Below are 14280 nucleotides of genomic sequence, written 5' to 3'. Positions count from 1 at the left end.
TTTGCAGTGTTTTATCAGCAAAACAATCCAAAAAACACATGAAATGACAGTCCAACCCACTGAAGAGATGTGTCTATCCCTCACAGCCTCGCTTTCATTCCCGTTAAACATCAAAGATGGCACTGCTGTGAATAAGGTCAGAGAATGTCTAATAAGGGGAGAACTTCCACTCTCAGTAACTTCCGGCTTCTGAACGGGCTGCAGTTCCACTCTGGTTCCACATGAGGGCGCTCACAGGACGAGTGCAGTTCCACTCTGGTTCCACATGAGGGCGCTCACAGGACGAGTGCAGTTCCACTCTGGCTCCACATGAGGGCGCTCACAGGACGAGTGCAGTTCCACTCTGGTTCCACATGAGGGCGCTCACAGGACGAGTGCAGTTCCACTCTGGCTCCACATGAGGGCGCTCACAGGACGAGTGCAGTTCCACTCTGGCTCCACATGAGGGCGCTCACAGGACGAGTGCAGAATGAATGGAGGTCTATGGCGCTATACCCCTCAAAATCCACTTTTCTCAGGATATAATGTTTTGTCTAGTAATTTGAATGTTGTATTCAAAAGGAGATGCAAAGTAATTACACATTGCTGGGTGTTAGATTTTTTAGAGTCACTTATTTGCTTTAAAAAGTCTTTTAAAGTGTCAATGACGTCATACACATCGTACGACCAGAGATACTGCTTTACGGCAATCCTTCAGTCACTTTGGTGCTTTCGCGCTCTGCACTTTCTTTCTCTCGAGGCATCGACAACACAGCTGACACAGGTAAATACACATGCTAGAAGAGTTTTTGTTTTGTTTGTTTCTGGTCCCGCTTCGGATGCCACGATGCCATCAAGCGGTATCTCTGGTCGTAATCAGTCCGAATGCTAGCGCGTTATGGGCAACAACAACTCAACCTGTAAGAAATCGAAAGGACACAAGTACTCGTTCATTCAACTTTCGACCTATAACCCATGTTGAACTTGCAAAACCTACACTCAAATCTGAGATTTCTCAACGGCAATCGGGTGAAAGAGACAAATTTAGCCGTCTAGCCCCATAGACTCCCATTCATTCTGCACTCATGGGCGATCGCCCCCAGTGGAGCTCTGGTGGAACTACAACCACAATTCGGTATAACAGGACTTAATAGGGAGTGGCCAGGCTCTCCGTAGACGGGCTCTGGTAAGGTCTATAGAGCCTTCGCAAAAATGTTACACATCATGTTCTCACGCAGTAAAAAATACATCGCAGAGAAAAGAGGACACTGAAAACACGCCGAAAGACGAGACAGCAGATTACTTTTGATATGAAACAAAGTCTGCGCTTTCAAATGTTGTCAATTTTTTTTGTCAAATTCATTTTGTTAATGTTAGTTATTAGCCTACACGGCTCTGTGGAATACTTGATTCTGATTGGTCAATCGCGTCATCCAGCATTGTGTTATCCACTGATAAAAACCGGTAAATCTGAAATCAATATCTCTTATCCCCATAATTATTTATGTGTCGAAATGCCGTGTGATAAGTGGTATGGCTTTCTCTTAGATGTCCGTCTAGTTTGAACTTGTCATTGTTAGCAACTGCTCTCTCCGTGGAAGCTTTGCGTTTAAAGAGCTAATATATTTAGACTCAGATCAATATTTTGTGTCTAATTATTTACTCACGTGGCAAGTAGCCGTGTAATAAGCAGGATAATGTACATCCAGCCGTTTGTTATCTCAGAATAAACCCCTTCAGGCTAATGCAAGGCTTTGGGGTCCTCATCACCCTGTCTGGGTTTATTCTGAGATAACAAACGGCTGGATGCACATTATCCATTATAATAAAAAAAACACAACTGTTCATTGTAAGTTCATGTTATCTCAGTGCCATTAAATAATACTAACAGATAGATACAACTTTTAATTGTATTAATGTCTTAGTAAATGTTGAAATTAACATGAACTAATATTAATATATACCTTGGAAGTATTCTTCATTCTTAGTTCATGTTAACTAATGTAATGATTATTATCAAATGGAACCTTAAGTATAGGGTATATACAGTGCTATGCATAAGTTTAGACACCCATACTAAAGTTGACTAAAAAGAGGAATAAAAAATCATATTTTGGAAACTGAACTTAATGCCTTAATTTAAAAAATTAGGAAAAATCCAACCTTTAAGGACACCAATTTTCTTTGTGAATGAATAATGTATCGTAAATAAATAAATATTCTTCCTTAAAATACAGGGTGCATAAGTCTGGACACCCCTATGTTAAATTCCCATAGAGGCAGGCAGATTTTTATTTTTAAAGGCCAGTTACTTCATGGATCCAGGATAATATGCATCCTGATAAAGTTCCCTTGGCCTCTGGAATTAAAATAGCCCCACATCATCACATAGCCTTCACCATACCTAGAGATTGGCATGGTTTTATTTCAGTTAGCCTAATAGTTTGATTTGCATTGAGAGATGATCTTATGGAAAGTACCCCATGCCAATCTCTAGGTATGGTGAAGGCTATGTGATGATGTGGGGCTATTTTAATTCCAAAGGCCAAGGGAACTTTATCAGGATGCATAGTATCCTGGATCCATGAAGTAACTGGCCTTAAAAAATAAAAATCTGCCTGCCTCTATGGGAATTTTACATAGGGGTGTCCAGACTTATGCACCCTGTATTTTAAGGAAGAACATTTATTTATTTGCGATACATTATTCATTCACAAAGAAAATTGGTGTCCTTAAAGATTGGATTTTTCCTAATTTTTTAAATTAAGGCATTAAGTTAAATTTCCAAAAGATGATTTTTTATTCCTCTTTTTAGTCAACTTTAGCATGGGTGTCTAAACTTATGCATAGCACTGTACATGTTTAAATATACTTGTATTCAAGTATATTTGTAATTACACATTTGTAATGACAAAGTTGCAATTTAGTACATTTAAAATATTCCAAGAACACACCACAGATCGGCACTACAGATCGTCTCCATACGCGAGTGATGACTCCGATCTTCAACCAGATGAACTGGATAATGTTCTGAATGTTCTGATCCAATCTGACCTCTGGCCTGTAATGCTGCCTGAATCATAATCATACACTGTTCGCTCGTTGGCCAGAGGAGAACTGAGCGACTGAGTCTGGGTTCTCCCAAGGTTTATTTCTCCATTCTGTCACTGATGGGGTTTTGGTTCCTGTCACTGTCGCCTTGGCTTTTGGCTTGCTAAGTTGGGGACATTTAATATTCAACAATATTATTGATCTGCTACATTGACACCATTATATGAGAACTGAACTGAGCTCGACGATGACAACACGGTTTTCTCCAGAGCGGCTATATATGAACTAAATTAAAAAAACACTTTTTTATAACAGAAATGAACCATCACTGAACTTACTTAAGCTGGACTGTGACGCCATTTTCTTGGTTGCATTATTTTCCTGTTATCTCTGTAAAGCTGCTTTGAAACAATCGGTATTGTGACTATAACTGTATATATAAATAAAGGTAACTTGACTACAGTTAAAAATCTAATCAAATAGTTTACATGTGCTTCAGTATGTTAGTCAACACATCAAAATTATTGTACTTCTTTAAAGCACAACACAAGATTATTAAAAATGCTTCAAAAGTTTTTAAAATGCATGTTAAAGTAAACTTAATTTAACTATCACGTGCACTTAAGTGGCCTTTTATTTAGTTAATGTTACATTATCTGCAAGTACAGTTTTTTAAAATGCTTTTCAAGATTTTAATTACAGGATATGGCACATTCAATACATTCTTTTTCACAAGAGACAAATGTCACTGAAAATGGAAAATTAATTGTTTATCCAAAGGTTTTTTACCACTCCGGCTGGTAAAGTCAAAGTCAAAGAACTGATTCATAAAGAAACACAGCTATACATCCATGCTAATAAACAATTTTATTCTTTCCTTTTTGATTTTACTGACAATTTTAGAGATTTCTTAGAGGTTACAACCACATTTCTCACGTACAGTACACCGCTATCATATTTCTGTGGTACACTGTTTGTTTTCTGAGCTTTCCAGCAACGTTCTTACAAAACCTAAAGCAAGCTGAAGTGTGGAGCGCTACACAACTCTGGATCAGCCGGTACACATTACACTTCAACCCATAACACAACGAAAAAACTGTTCGGTTCCCACCCACAACTATCCAACTCTGTGGGAGATTGCATGATTCAGGTTTCGGAAAAGCAGTTTATATCATAGAAAGTAGTTAAATCTTAAAAAGGTCCCTCTGGCCACTCAAGACCAGCAGATCTCATCCTTAGTTGTCCAAAACTGAAGAAACCAACCTCTGAATGATTCTCAAGGTCACTCGGGTTCGAGAACAGCTCGTATCGGCTCTTTCGGACCCGGTACTTAACCGTTCGGTCCTTATAAAGGACGTCATGAGCTCAGTTTGACCTACAGTTACTAAAAACCAGCCCTCCGCCCAAACATCTGCACAATCCACAAATCCAACACACTTCTCAATTCATAACCCATCTATAAAGTAACCATACACAATAAAGAAGTCATGGTGAGGTGGGTCTACACACCCCCGATGCTATGAATATCAAACAGATCAAACATGCAATACAAAAATTAGACCTGTGTAGAAAAGAAAAAAACATATTTATATGTTTATATATTGAACTGGATTTCAGCCAGGGTAATAAAATCAATAAAAAAAAACATGTGTCGGCCACAACGATCATTCGAATGAAGGCAAAATGATCCGAAAATACTTAATGCGCGATATTCCCTGAAAATATTGCGGGACTAGACTAGCATTGCTGAATCCTTGGCGTATTTGTAGTGCTTCGAAATTTAAAATTCCTGCAAAAAAAAAAAGATCTAAAAACTATTTAAAAAGAAGTTCATACAGTAGCTCTTGATAAATACTAAACTGCAAACTAATTAAATGCACCAGATGTCAAGAGCACAGAGTAGAAAATAGGAATACTGTAGCAGTACGATAAAACATATATGATATGAAACGCTTGTCTACATGAGCTTCGTGAGCTTCACACAATAGCTAAACTGGAATAAAAGTAAAACACGTCTGAAATAGTTACTCGTTGGATACAATTTCACGATGTAAAGCTTTGACAGGCACACTGATTTGGCAAAATGTGAATGATTAAAGCAGGGTGAATCTCATGAAAACGTAAGGACCGTTATGATTTTTGATCAGCTGGTTTTATACAAGTGTCACTCAATCAACCGAAATACGTTCATTTATTCCAATAAAACTAGTTTTATGGTTTAAATAAGAGAGAAAGAGCTTCTTAAGGTGGCATTTGCATGTTCCCAATGTTCACTGTAACACCTTTGAATCTCGAGTTTGATTGTAAGTCTCATTCTCAGTGATGATTCTTCTCAGTGTTTGGGGGAAACATGCTTAATTAGCATTCAAAAATTGGCTTAGTTTTCTTTAAGCGTTTACTTCTTATTTCTTATTATTGATCTAGACATGTTCTTATGGAAGTTATTTCTGCTATAGAATAAAAATAGAAAAAATGTAACAGTTTATATCACGATTCAGACTTTTTTTTTATCTCAGAATTGTGAGTTTATATCTTGCAGTTGCAATAAAGTGCAAGTTTATATCTCGACATTTTTTTGGGGGTACGTTTACGCAACAATGATGTACTAAAAATGTACGATTTTTCTTTTGCGTTTTTCGCGTACAGACGACAGCGTTGTCAAAAACGATCCCCGATCACACAGATCCGTGAAAACGACTAAAAACACTGTATCATTCATGCCAGGCCAGTAGGTGGCGACCTCACTTTGCAAAGAAACTGTCTATAGACTGAACACGTGATACACATGCGCATGACGTCAGGATTTTCACAAATTCACGTTTCTGTAGTTTAAATGGAGATGATAATGGTATCGTTTTCAAAAACTTGCACTTTGAAATCCGTTTTCATTCGTCTAAATGAACGAGCAAAACGAATAAAATAGTTTTTAGTTGAAAGCGGTGTCGTGTAACCTGACCTGATGCAGAATTTCAGAGAAAAAAGTCTGAATTGTGAGCTATAAACTCACATTTGCAATGAAACATACCTAGTTTATTTTCCCATGGCGGAAATAAGACTGCAAGCATTTCTTTTCGTGAGATTCACCCAGACTCTCTCTCTCTCTCTCTGTGTGTTAAATGTACAAACACACCGCGCCTGTTAAACATGATCCGAGAGCCCGACTCACTTACACGACACTATTAATGCGTTTCTGCTCTCAGTGTGATCCTTCTGAACACAAACACAGTCATAATCACATCTACCCAACATCAGTTACAACACAAACACGTTTGTCTTCCTCTAATGCTTTGATTGACACATGCTTGCTCATTTGTTCACAGGCTAAACACTTTGGTATTGTTCTTAGACTCGTGGTGATTTCTGACACCTAAAAAGTGAAACTAGAGGAAGAGGCTGATTGAATATATAATATAATATTTATATTTGTGTAAAACAGTCTTTAGTGTGGCGTGTGGGCCTAGAGCCAGGTGAGGTAGGGCTCGCTCTTGTTCAGGACCGACTCCACGTCGTTGAGGATGGGCATGAGGTCGGCCCCCTCCAGGGTGCCCAGGTCCACGTTGGTGCCGGGCATGGAGTCCAGGAAATCTGGGAAGCGGCTCTGCTGGGGAACGTTCATACTGACCGGCACGTTCATGTTCTCACCTGCACACCGCAAGACAGGAGCTCAGTGAGCAATGCACATTCACACCCTTACACATGCAGAAGACTAGCTAACAATGCTGAAAACAACCCTGTTCACCCACTGAACTGCACAACATTGATCATAATAATGAATGTTGATTTGATGACAACAATTTGATGATTTGAGCATCAAATCCTCATATTAGAGTGATTTCTGAAGGATCATGTGACACTGAAGACTGGAGTAATGATGCTGAAAATTCAGCTTTGATCACAGGAATAAATTACACTTTACTATATATTCACATAGAAAACAGCTGTTTTACATTGTAATAATATTTAACAATATATATTTTAAATCAAATAAATGCAGCCTTGGTGAGCAGAAGAGACTTCTTTTAAAAACATTACAAATCTTACAGATCCCAAACTTTTGAATGGCAGTGTATATATATTGGGTAGATTAATTACACATTTGTAATAATGAAGTTGCAATTTACAAATATATATATATATACTGTATTAGTAAATTGCAGCTTCATTATTACAAATGTGTAATTAAGCAGTACGTTCGGCAGTACACTACAATGAAGTTTATGAATTATGAAATTACATATAAAGATGTACTTAAGTTCTACTCAAGTAGGTAAAAAAAAAAAGTGGTTTTAGAAAGTTTTAGACAACATTACATCCAGTTCACACTAAGGTATATTCTTCTGATGTATATCATTTCCGTAATAAGTACTCTGAAGTATGAGATGATAAATACAAATAATGAGAAATACAAAATGTAGTAATGAAGTAGTAATGAAAATGAGATAAGGTGAAGATTTGCTCAGCTGTCATGAAAATAATGTCATAATGCAGTGCAAAATGTATATATGTATATATATATATATATATATAAACATTCATTATTATTATTCAACATCATTATACAGTTTTTTTTCAGGATTGTTTGATGAATAGAAAGTTCAAAAGAACAGCATTTATTTGAAATATAATATTTTGTAACATTATAAATGTCTTTACTGTCACTTTTGATCAATTTAATTCATCCTTTATGAATAAAAGTATTGATTTATTTTATTTCTTTCACCCCCAAAAAAACAAAACAAAATCGTACTGACCCCAAACTTTTGAATGATAGTGTATATATATATATATATATATATATATATATATATATATATATATATATATATATATATATTTAGGTGTGTCATCTAATCATATACTGTGTAATAATTTCTCAATGGCGTGTACTAATAACATCACACAGCGTTGTGTTTGCGTCACCTGTGTCCATCTCCTCCATGTTGTTCAGGAAGTCCTCAGGAGTGGTGGGAATACTGTAGCATCCCAGTCCGAGTCCACTGTCCGTGCTCTGCTCTCGGGAGTGATACGGCCCACTGCACACACACACACACACACACACAGTCTTTAACACAGCGTCACACAGGAGAAGCTCATCTCCACAGGAGAGGGTGAGGAGGACACCTGCCTGTTGAGGAAGGGGTCCGAGCTGTTGGTGGGCATGCTGGCCTGTGTCATGACCGGAGAGCTGATGGCTGGAGCCACGGGGGCCATGTTATCAGAGTCCATGGGCAGCTGTCGGAGCGCCACCTCCTGGAGAAACACACACACACACTGTAACCCTGACAAACACTAACATGAGGAACTCAAACACTGAGAGGAAGAGCTAACATTTACAATCTGTGCTCATAAAACTGCTTTACTGCCTGTATTATAATTAACTAAATATACCTTGTATTTCCAGTTATTAATGCTGGTGTGAGTCTCAGGAACATAGAAATATTGATATTATATATTCAACAACTCAAATTAAAACTAGTTAAATCTAAATAAAATCGCAGTTGTTAAAGACATTTATGTGTATATTTGCCTCATCGAGTTGGGCTGGTGCTTTCTGGTAGAAGCTACTGTATATTGTGGAGCGATTAAGTCTTTAATATTTTCCTATTCATATGAAAACATGAATGTGAGAAAATTAAATTCAATAGACAGTGTATCAATACATCCTACTAGAAATTGTATATACACACACAAACTCACTCGCGTTGAAACTACTCGTTTAGTTTAGCCAAGGCAACATTTCCAATTTTTGTTTGTTGAAATACCCAAAATTACTAAAATTAAAACTGAAACAAAAAATTAGGGCTGTCAAAAGATTAATCGCGATTAATCGCATCCAAAATAAAAGTTTGTGTTTACATAATATATGTGTGTGTACTGTGTATAATTAAATTTGTATATATAAATACACACACATGCTTGTATATATTTAAGAAAAATTTGTAATTTATATATAAAAAAATTATATTTATATATAATATAAATTATATATAAATATATACAGTAAATGTATGCAAATATTTCTTAAATATATACATGATGTGTGTGTATTTATATATACAAAATAATTATACACAGTACACACACATATATTATGTAAACACAAACTTTTATTTTGGATGCGATTAATCGCGATTAATCTTTTGACAGCCCTATAAAAATATTACAAATTAATATTGAATTATATATATATATACTATACATTTGTTAGTAATACTTAATAGTAGTTTGGGCTTTTAATGTTACTTATTTTTTGTTACTTAAGTAATTCTTTATTGTAAAAAACTAAGCAAAAGCTTCAGACATACAGTTGCCAATAGCCAAAACACAAGATGTGAGCAACATGCTATCATGACTTTACCATGAATTATTCAAATTTACAACTTTATTGCCATGACAACGTAACAGGTAAACCCATAAGGTGACTGGATTATTTGAGCTTTAAATTGTTTAAATCCTTTTTTACAGTTTTAACAATGAGTTTGATCTGAGGAATTAGTGTAAATGCTTTTCTAAAACGATCATCTTCACAGTGAAGTGCACTGGCCAGAGCTCAGGCTGTTTATATATAGAGATTCAGGGTGGAGTGCTTTTGCAAAAACAGCTGCAAGAATCCAGTCCAGCGGAGCCGTGGAACACATCCAGGACCAGAAACCAATGCCCGACGAGTCCACAAACATGCAAACTGCCTGTGTTCTCACACTGAAAGCATGTCCATCATGATCAGAAACTGAGTGAATAGAGCCAGGACTGTTGGATGTAAACACATGCTGTGTGAGGTCTGTCTGCTGCTTTACTCGTGCTCGTTTCAATCATTCCTATAAACCTGAGCTTGAGTTATGATGCGGCCCGAGCGCGTGCACCACCAGGGGGCGTCAGAGTTCACATCAGAGCTTCCCGGCCTCTCTCTAAGCTGACCCTGGTGTTTGGTCTGAGAGTCATATATTTCATTCCCCATTTCACCCTTTTGGAAAAGGCACTTCTTATCAAAGACTATAGAATTACATAAGGCGCGTCACTCGTATGGTTTTGAATGGGGAAAAGTGCAACGCTCATTATGACGGAATAAGTCCCGCCTTCTAAATAAGAGCCAATCGCTGATTGGGTAAAGTCATCGCATCACTGCAAAATAATGTAAGCAATTTCACATTTTTATAAGTTATACAAGATTCAACTCGATTTTTTGAGTCAGTTTAATATAATTTAAGTTGAAACGACTTATATAGGGAAATTGATTATACTTGATTTAAGGCAGCAACTGAATTGAAGTTTTGCCCCCGGTTTCACAGTCTCAGACTAAATGCATGTTTAAGCTGTTTACCTGAAAGCAACTTGCAATGATATATCTTAAAATCTGTCTGTGTCATTGTTTTGTCATATGTACATGTGCTGTTTCAAAAGCCCTAATTGATCTAAGGCCTAATCCTGGCTTAATCTAAGCCCCGTCTGTGAAACCAGGCCTTTAACATTCACATTTCTATAATCAGTTCCACTAAAACCAGCCCCTCCGAGAGCTCAGGTGACACCTGGTGGGGTTTGAGGCATCCAGAGGAATACACAGGTCACACAGCACTGTGAAGAGAGGACTGTTCCCCCTGTATCCAGCAGACACTCACCTGTCTCAGGAGCTCCTCCTGTCTCCTCTGGATGCGCTCTCGCTCCATCTGGATGCGCTGGAGCCTCATCTTCTGCTGGTGCTGCTGGGCGCTCATGTTCATCATGGGCTGAGAGCTCTGCTGCTGCTGGGAGCCCTGGACCTGGGCCTGAGCTTGGGCTTGGGCCTGAGCCTGGGCTTGAGCTTGAGCCTGGGCCTGAGCCTGCTGCTGCTGGAGGTGCTGCTGATGAGCCTGCTGGCTGAGCACTGCAACACACACACACACACACACTTCACTGAGCATCTGACGCATACTGAGCACAACGTTCTTCACTGGCAAGCTCTAAGCTGATCGTCATTTACAAGGAATCAGGCGTCTACAATGAGCCTTTTTTGCCTTTGTCTTGCTTAGTTGAGGACATTTCATATAATATTCAACAATATTATTGATCTCCTGCATTGACACCATTATATGAGAACTGAACTGAGCTGGACGATGACATCAGGTTAACTCAAGAGCGGCTATAAATGAACTAAATTAATAACTTTTAACAGAAATGAACCATCACTGAACTTACTTAAGCTGAATCAAAGCTGCTTTGATGCAATCTCTATTGTTAAAAGCGCTGTATAAATAAAGGTGACTTGACTTGACTCAGTGAGGGATACTTTAAATTCTTAGTTATAGTAGTGAAATAATAAGCGCTTAGTACTTTTTCTGAAGTCTAGACACATTGTTCCTAATTTCTTCAGTGAGCAGGAGGAATTTAAACAGTTAAACACTGAAGAAAACTGTCTTCACCGTCACCACCGACTACAGGCAAGTCACATACGTCCAATTATAATGTTAGCTGTACAAAAACAAGACAGAAAGTAGTTCTCATGACCAGGGCTTGACATGAACTGTTGGCTAGTGGTTAGTACTCAGCATTTTCACTGCTAACCAAATCTGTTGTTGGGAAATTATGATTTATTAGGGGTGTGACGAAACACTTAGCTCAGGAGACGAGACCATACATGTCACAAAATGCAAATCAAAGCATTTGCATTTTGAAATGTTAATTTTCCCTATCATTCAAATATGATGATTCGATGCTCAAGAAACATTTCTGATAATTATCAATGTTGAAAACAGATGTGTTGCACTATATTTTTGTCGAAACCATGATACAATTTACATAATACATTTATTTTTCAGGATTCTATTTATTTCATTTACTTGAAATATAAATATTTTGTAACATTATAAATGTCTTTACTGACACTTTTGGGCAATTTAAAGCATCTTTGCTGTATAAATGTTATTCATTTTAAAACAAATTTTTCTGACCCCAAACTTTTGAATGTTAGTGTATCTTTAAGATTTCAATATGTAAATGAGGTCTGTTGTGATTGGCTAGCCTACATGTACCAGATGATTATTAGGGTGGGCCTTTTATAGATGCTCGTAAAATGAATTTTCAAAGAGAAAAAGAGAAAAATTAGTAAGATGAGAACTCAAAAAGAAAGGCTTGTCTGAGAAAATGAAACAAATCAATTTGCTTTAAGCAGACAGTATGATTTTTATCAATTACATTTTCACAATAACTGCTGTATTTTAGCGTGATTTCATTCGTCTCTGGATGGTGAAGAGCTGTTCTGTTGCTGTTCTCAGAGGAACGGACAGATCGGACACACTGTTTGCTTCAAGGACGCTGGTGGCGTTTCACAACTGACCTTCTGATCTTCTGCACAAGATTCACTGCTTTACTTCAGACTCAACCAGCTTCATTATCATAGTCTTTATTTTTAATTGTGAAGTGCGCGAGGGTTCTTCAGCCCACAGCTCCTGTGAAGAGTGTTTGCGACTCGTGACCGTTTGGAGCATGTGTGTGTGTGTGTGTGTGTGTGTGTGTGTGTGTCTCTGTGTGTGTGGTGTGTTTATCTGTCGGGTAAACCACTTTCACATGGAGAAAACATTCCTGTAAAAGCCAGATGTGGGCTGAAAGAGTCGTGAGATACGGCACAAACAAAGCACAGTCTCTCTGCTCTCCGGCTCACGGAGCGGCCTGAACCGCTCATGGACTCAGTATTGTGCAGCTTATATCAAAATAAAACGACGTACGTGTCACCATGACTGATGATAAGGTGGCTGCAAGGGCCTAGACTCAGTTTGTATTCTCTTTGCTTGGTGCAACCCTCAACAAGTGAAGACAGTCACACTTTATTTTAAGGTGACGTAGTTACATGCACTTACTATAGTATTGACAGAAAATTATGCATAATTACAAGCAACTAACCTTAAACCAAACCTTAACCCTACAGTAAGTACATGCAGTTGATTAATATTACTCAGTACATATTTGTGTAATTACACTGTAACAACGTCATCTTAAAATAGTGTAACCGTGAAAGTGAAACTACCGTGGTCCACTTTATATAAGGAATAAACTTTAACTTCAATGCGTCATGGAACAGAGGAACGCAACAACAGGTAATATCCAAAACTGTGGTTTATTGCAGGCATACAGATAACAATCGACGTGAACAGGCGAGTAACTGGGAGAATGGATATACGTTGAGTTGATAGCGGTGAATGACAGTTCTGATCTGTCTGAGATGAGAGATGAGTGGATCGCTGGAGAAGACGGATGACTGAAGACTGGATCTCACAGGTGAGTCTCTCAGAGGTTGGTAGTTCTTGGTAGGAACAACAAGACCAGATAAATGGTGAAGTGAGAGGTGAGGTTGAAGTGGAAGGTGCTGATGAGGGTGATTGACGGCTGTGGTGATTGTGGAGAGTGAGCCAGGAGGGATTCTGGGAAATGTAGTGTGCTGAGGTGACTGGACTGGAGAATGGAGGTTTTCTCCAGAGCGGCTATATATATTCTCTCCAGAAGTAATGAGCGATAAAACTATCTTTGTACTCTCATGGCTGAGCTCCCTCGAACAAGCGCTTGTCATGGCCTCTATTGCCGTTGCGGTCTCGGTAGTTTGTTGTTGTTTCGATCTCTTCAGGTTCGTTTTGAGCCGTGAAACAGCGGGCTGTACGAGTAACCTGAGCTATGCCAGTATTCCTCTACATGAATACAAACAATGAAATGCAAACTCAGAATATTACGCAAACCTGCAATACTTTAATAATAAATTAGACAAATACTTTATTAACCAATGTCTTTACTGTTGACTTTTGATGACCCAAGCTCTTTGCTTTTACTGCTGAAGTAGGGTGTTGAACGTTCTTCTCCTGTTTCTTGTTCTTCTGCGGTTCAGACTGGCAGCACAGCTGAAAGGTTTGTTTGAGCGGCGCCCTCTACTGTACAGATGTTAATATAAGCCTAAAACTTCTCACTTATGGTGTGAAAGGGCCTTTACATGTTATTTTATTTATTTATTAAAAAACAAGCAAGCAAGTCCAGCCCAGATGAGACACAGAGGAGTGTCACGTAATGCAATTAGTTACTTTTTTAAGGGGGTGACAATATTGTAACGCATTACTTCTAACAGTAACTTTCCCCAACGCTGCTCATAAGTACACAGTAGTTACAAATACTGCACATAAAGTGTTTTCTTGAGATTTACAGTAAGGTTTAGAACAAACAAACAAATAAAAAAGAGACTCTTTATGTGATCAGGTAATGCTAAGTATACTCAGTAAAACAATCATGTTAGCATAATGA

The 14280-nt window shown here is 38.0% G+C and overlaps 1 protein-coding gene across 2 annotated transcripts in view; it reads right to left on the bottom strand.

Moving 5' to 3' along the window:
- Nucleotides 1-3878: 3878 nt before the first annotated feature.
- Nucleotides 3879-14280, bottom strand: part of wwtr1 (WW domain containing transcription regulator 1) — a 51557-nt gene continuing 41155 nt past the window's right edge. The window contains exons 3-6 of one of the 2 annotated variants that reach the window (XM_079889654.1): nucleotides 10644-10888; nucleotides 8156-8280; nucleotides 7951-8063; nucleotides 3879-6672 (exon numbers count right to left, since the gene is read on the bottom strand). In XM_079889654.1, coding sequence (XP_079745780.1) covers nucleotides 6488-6672; nucleotides 7951-8063; nucleotides 8156-8280; nucleotides 10644-10888 — 668 coding nt within the window. In that variant the 3' untranslated portion in view covers nucleotides 3879-6487. The remainder of the gene's footprint in view (nucleotides 6673-7950; nucleotides 8064-8155; nucleotides 8281-10643; nucleotides 10889-14280) is intronic. The other variant, XM_079889655.1, reaches the window with a different exon arrangement.

This window comes from Squalius cephalus (genome assembly GCF_949319135.1).
Source record: "Squalius cephalus genome assembly, chromosome: 13".
NCBI classification, from domain to species: Eukaryota; Metazoa; Chordata; class Actinopteri; order Cypriniformes; family Leuciscidae; genus Squalius; species Squalius cephalus.
This window is presented reverse-complemented; position numbering and strand designations above follow the sequence as displayed.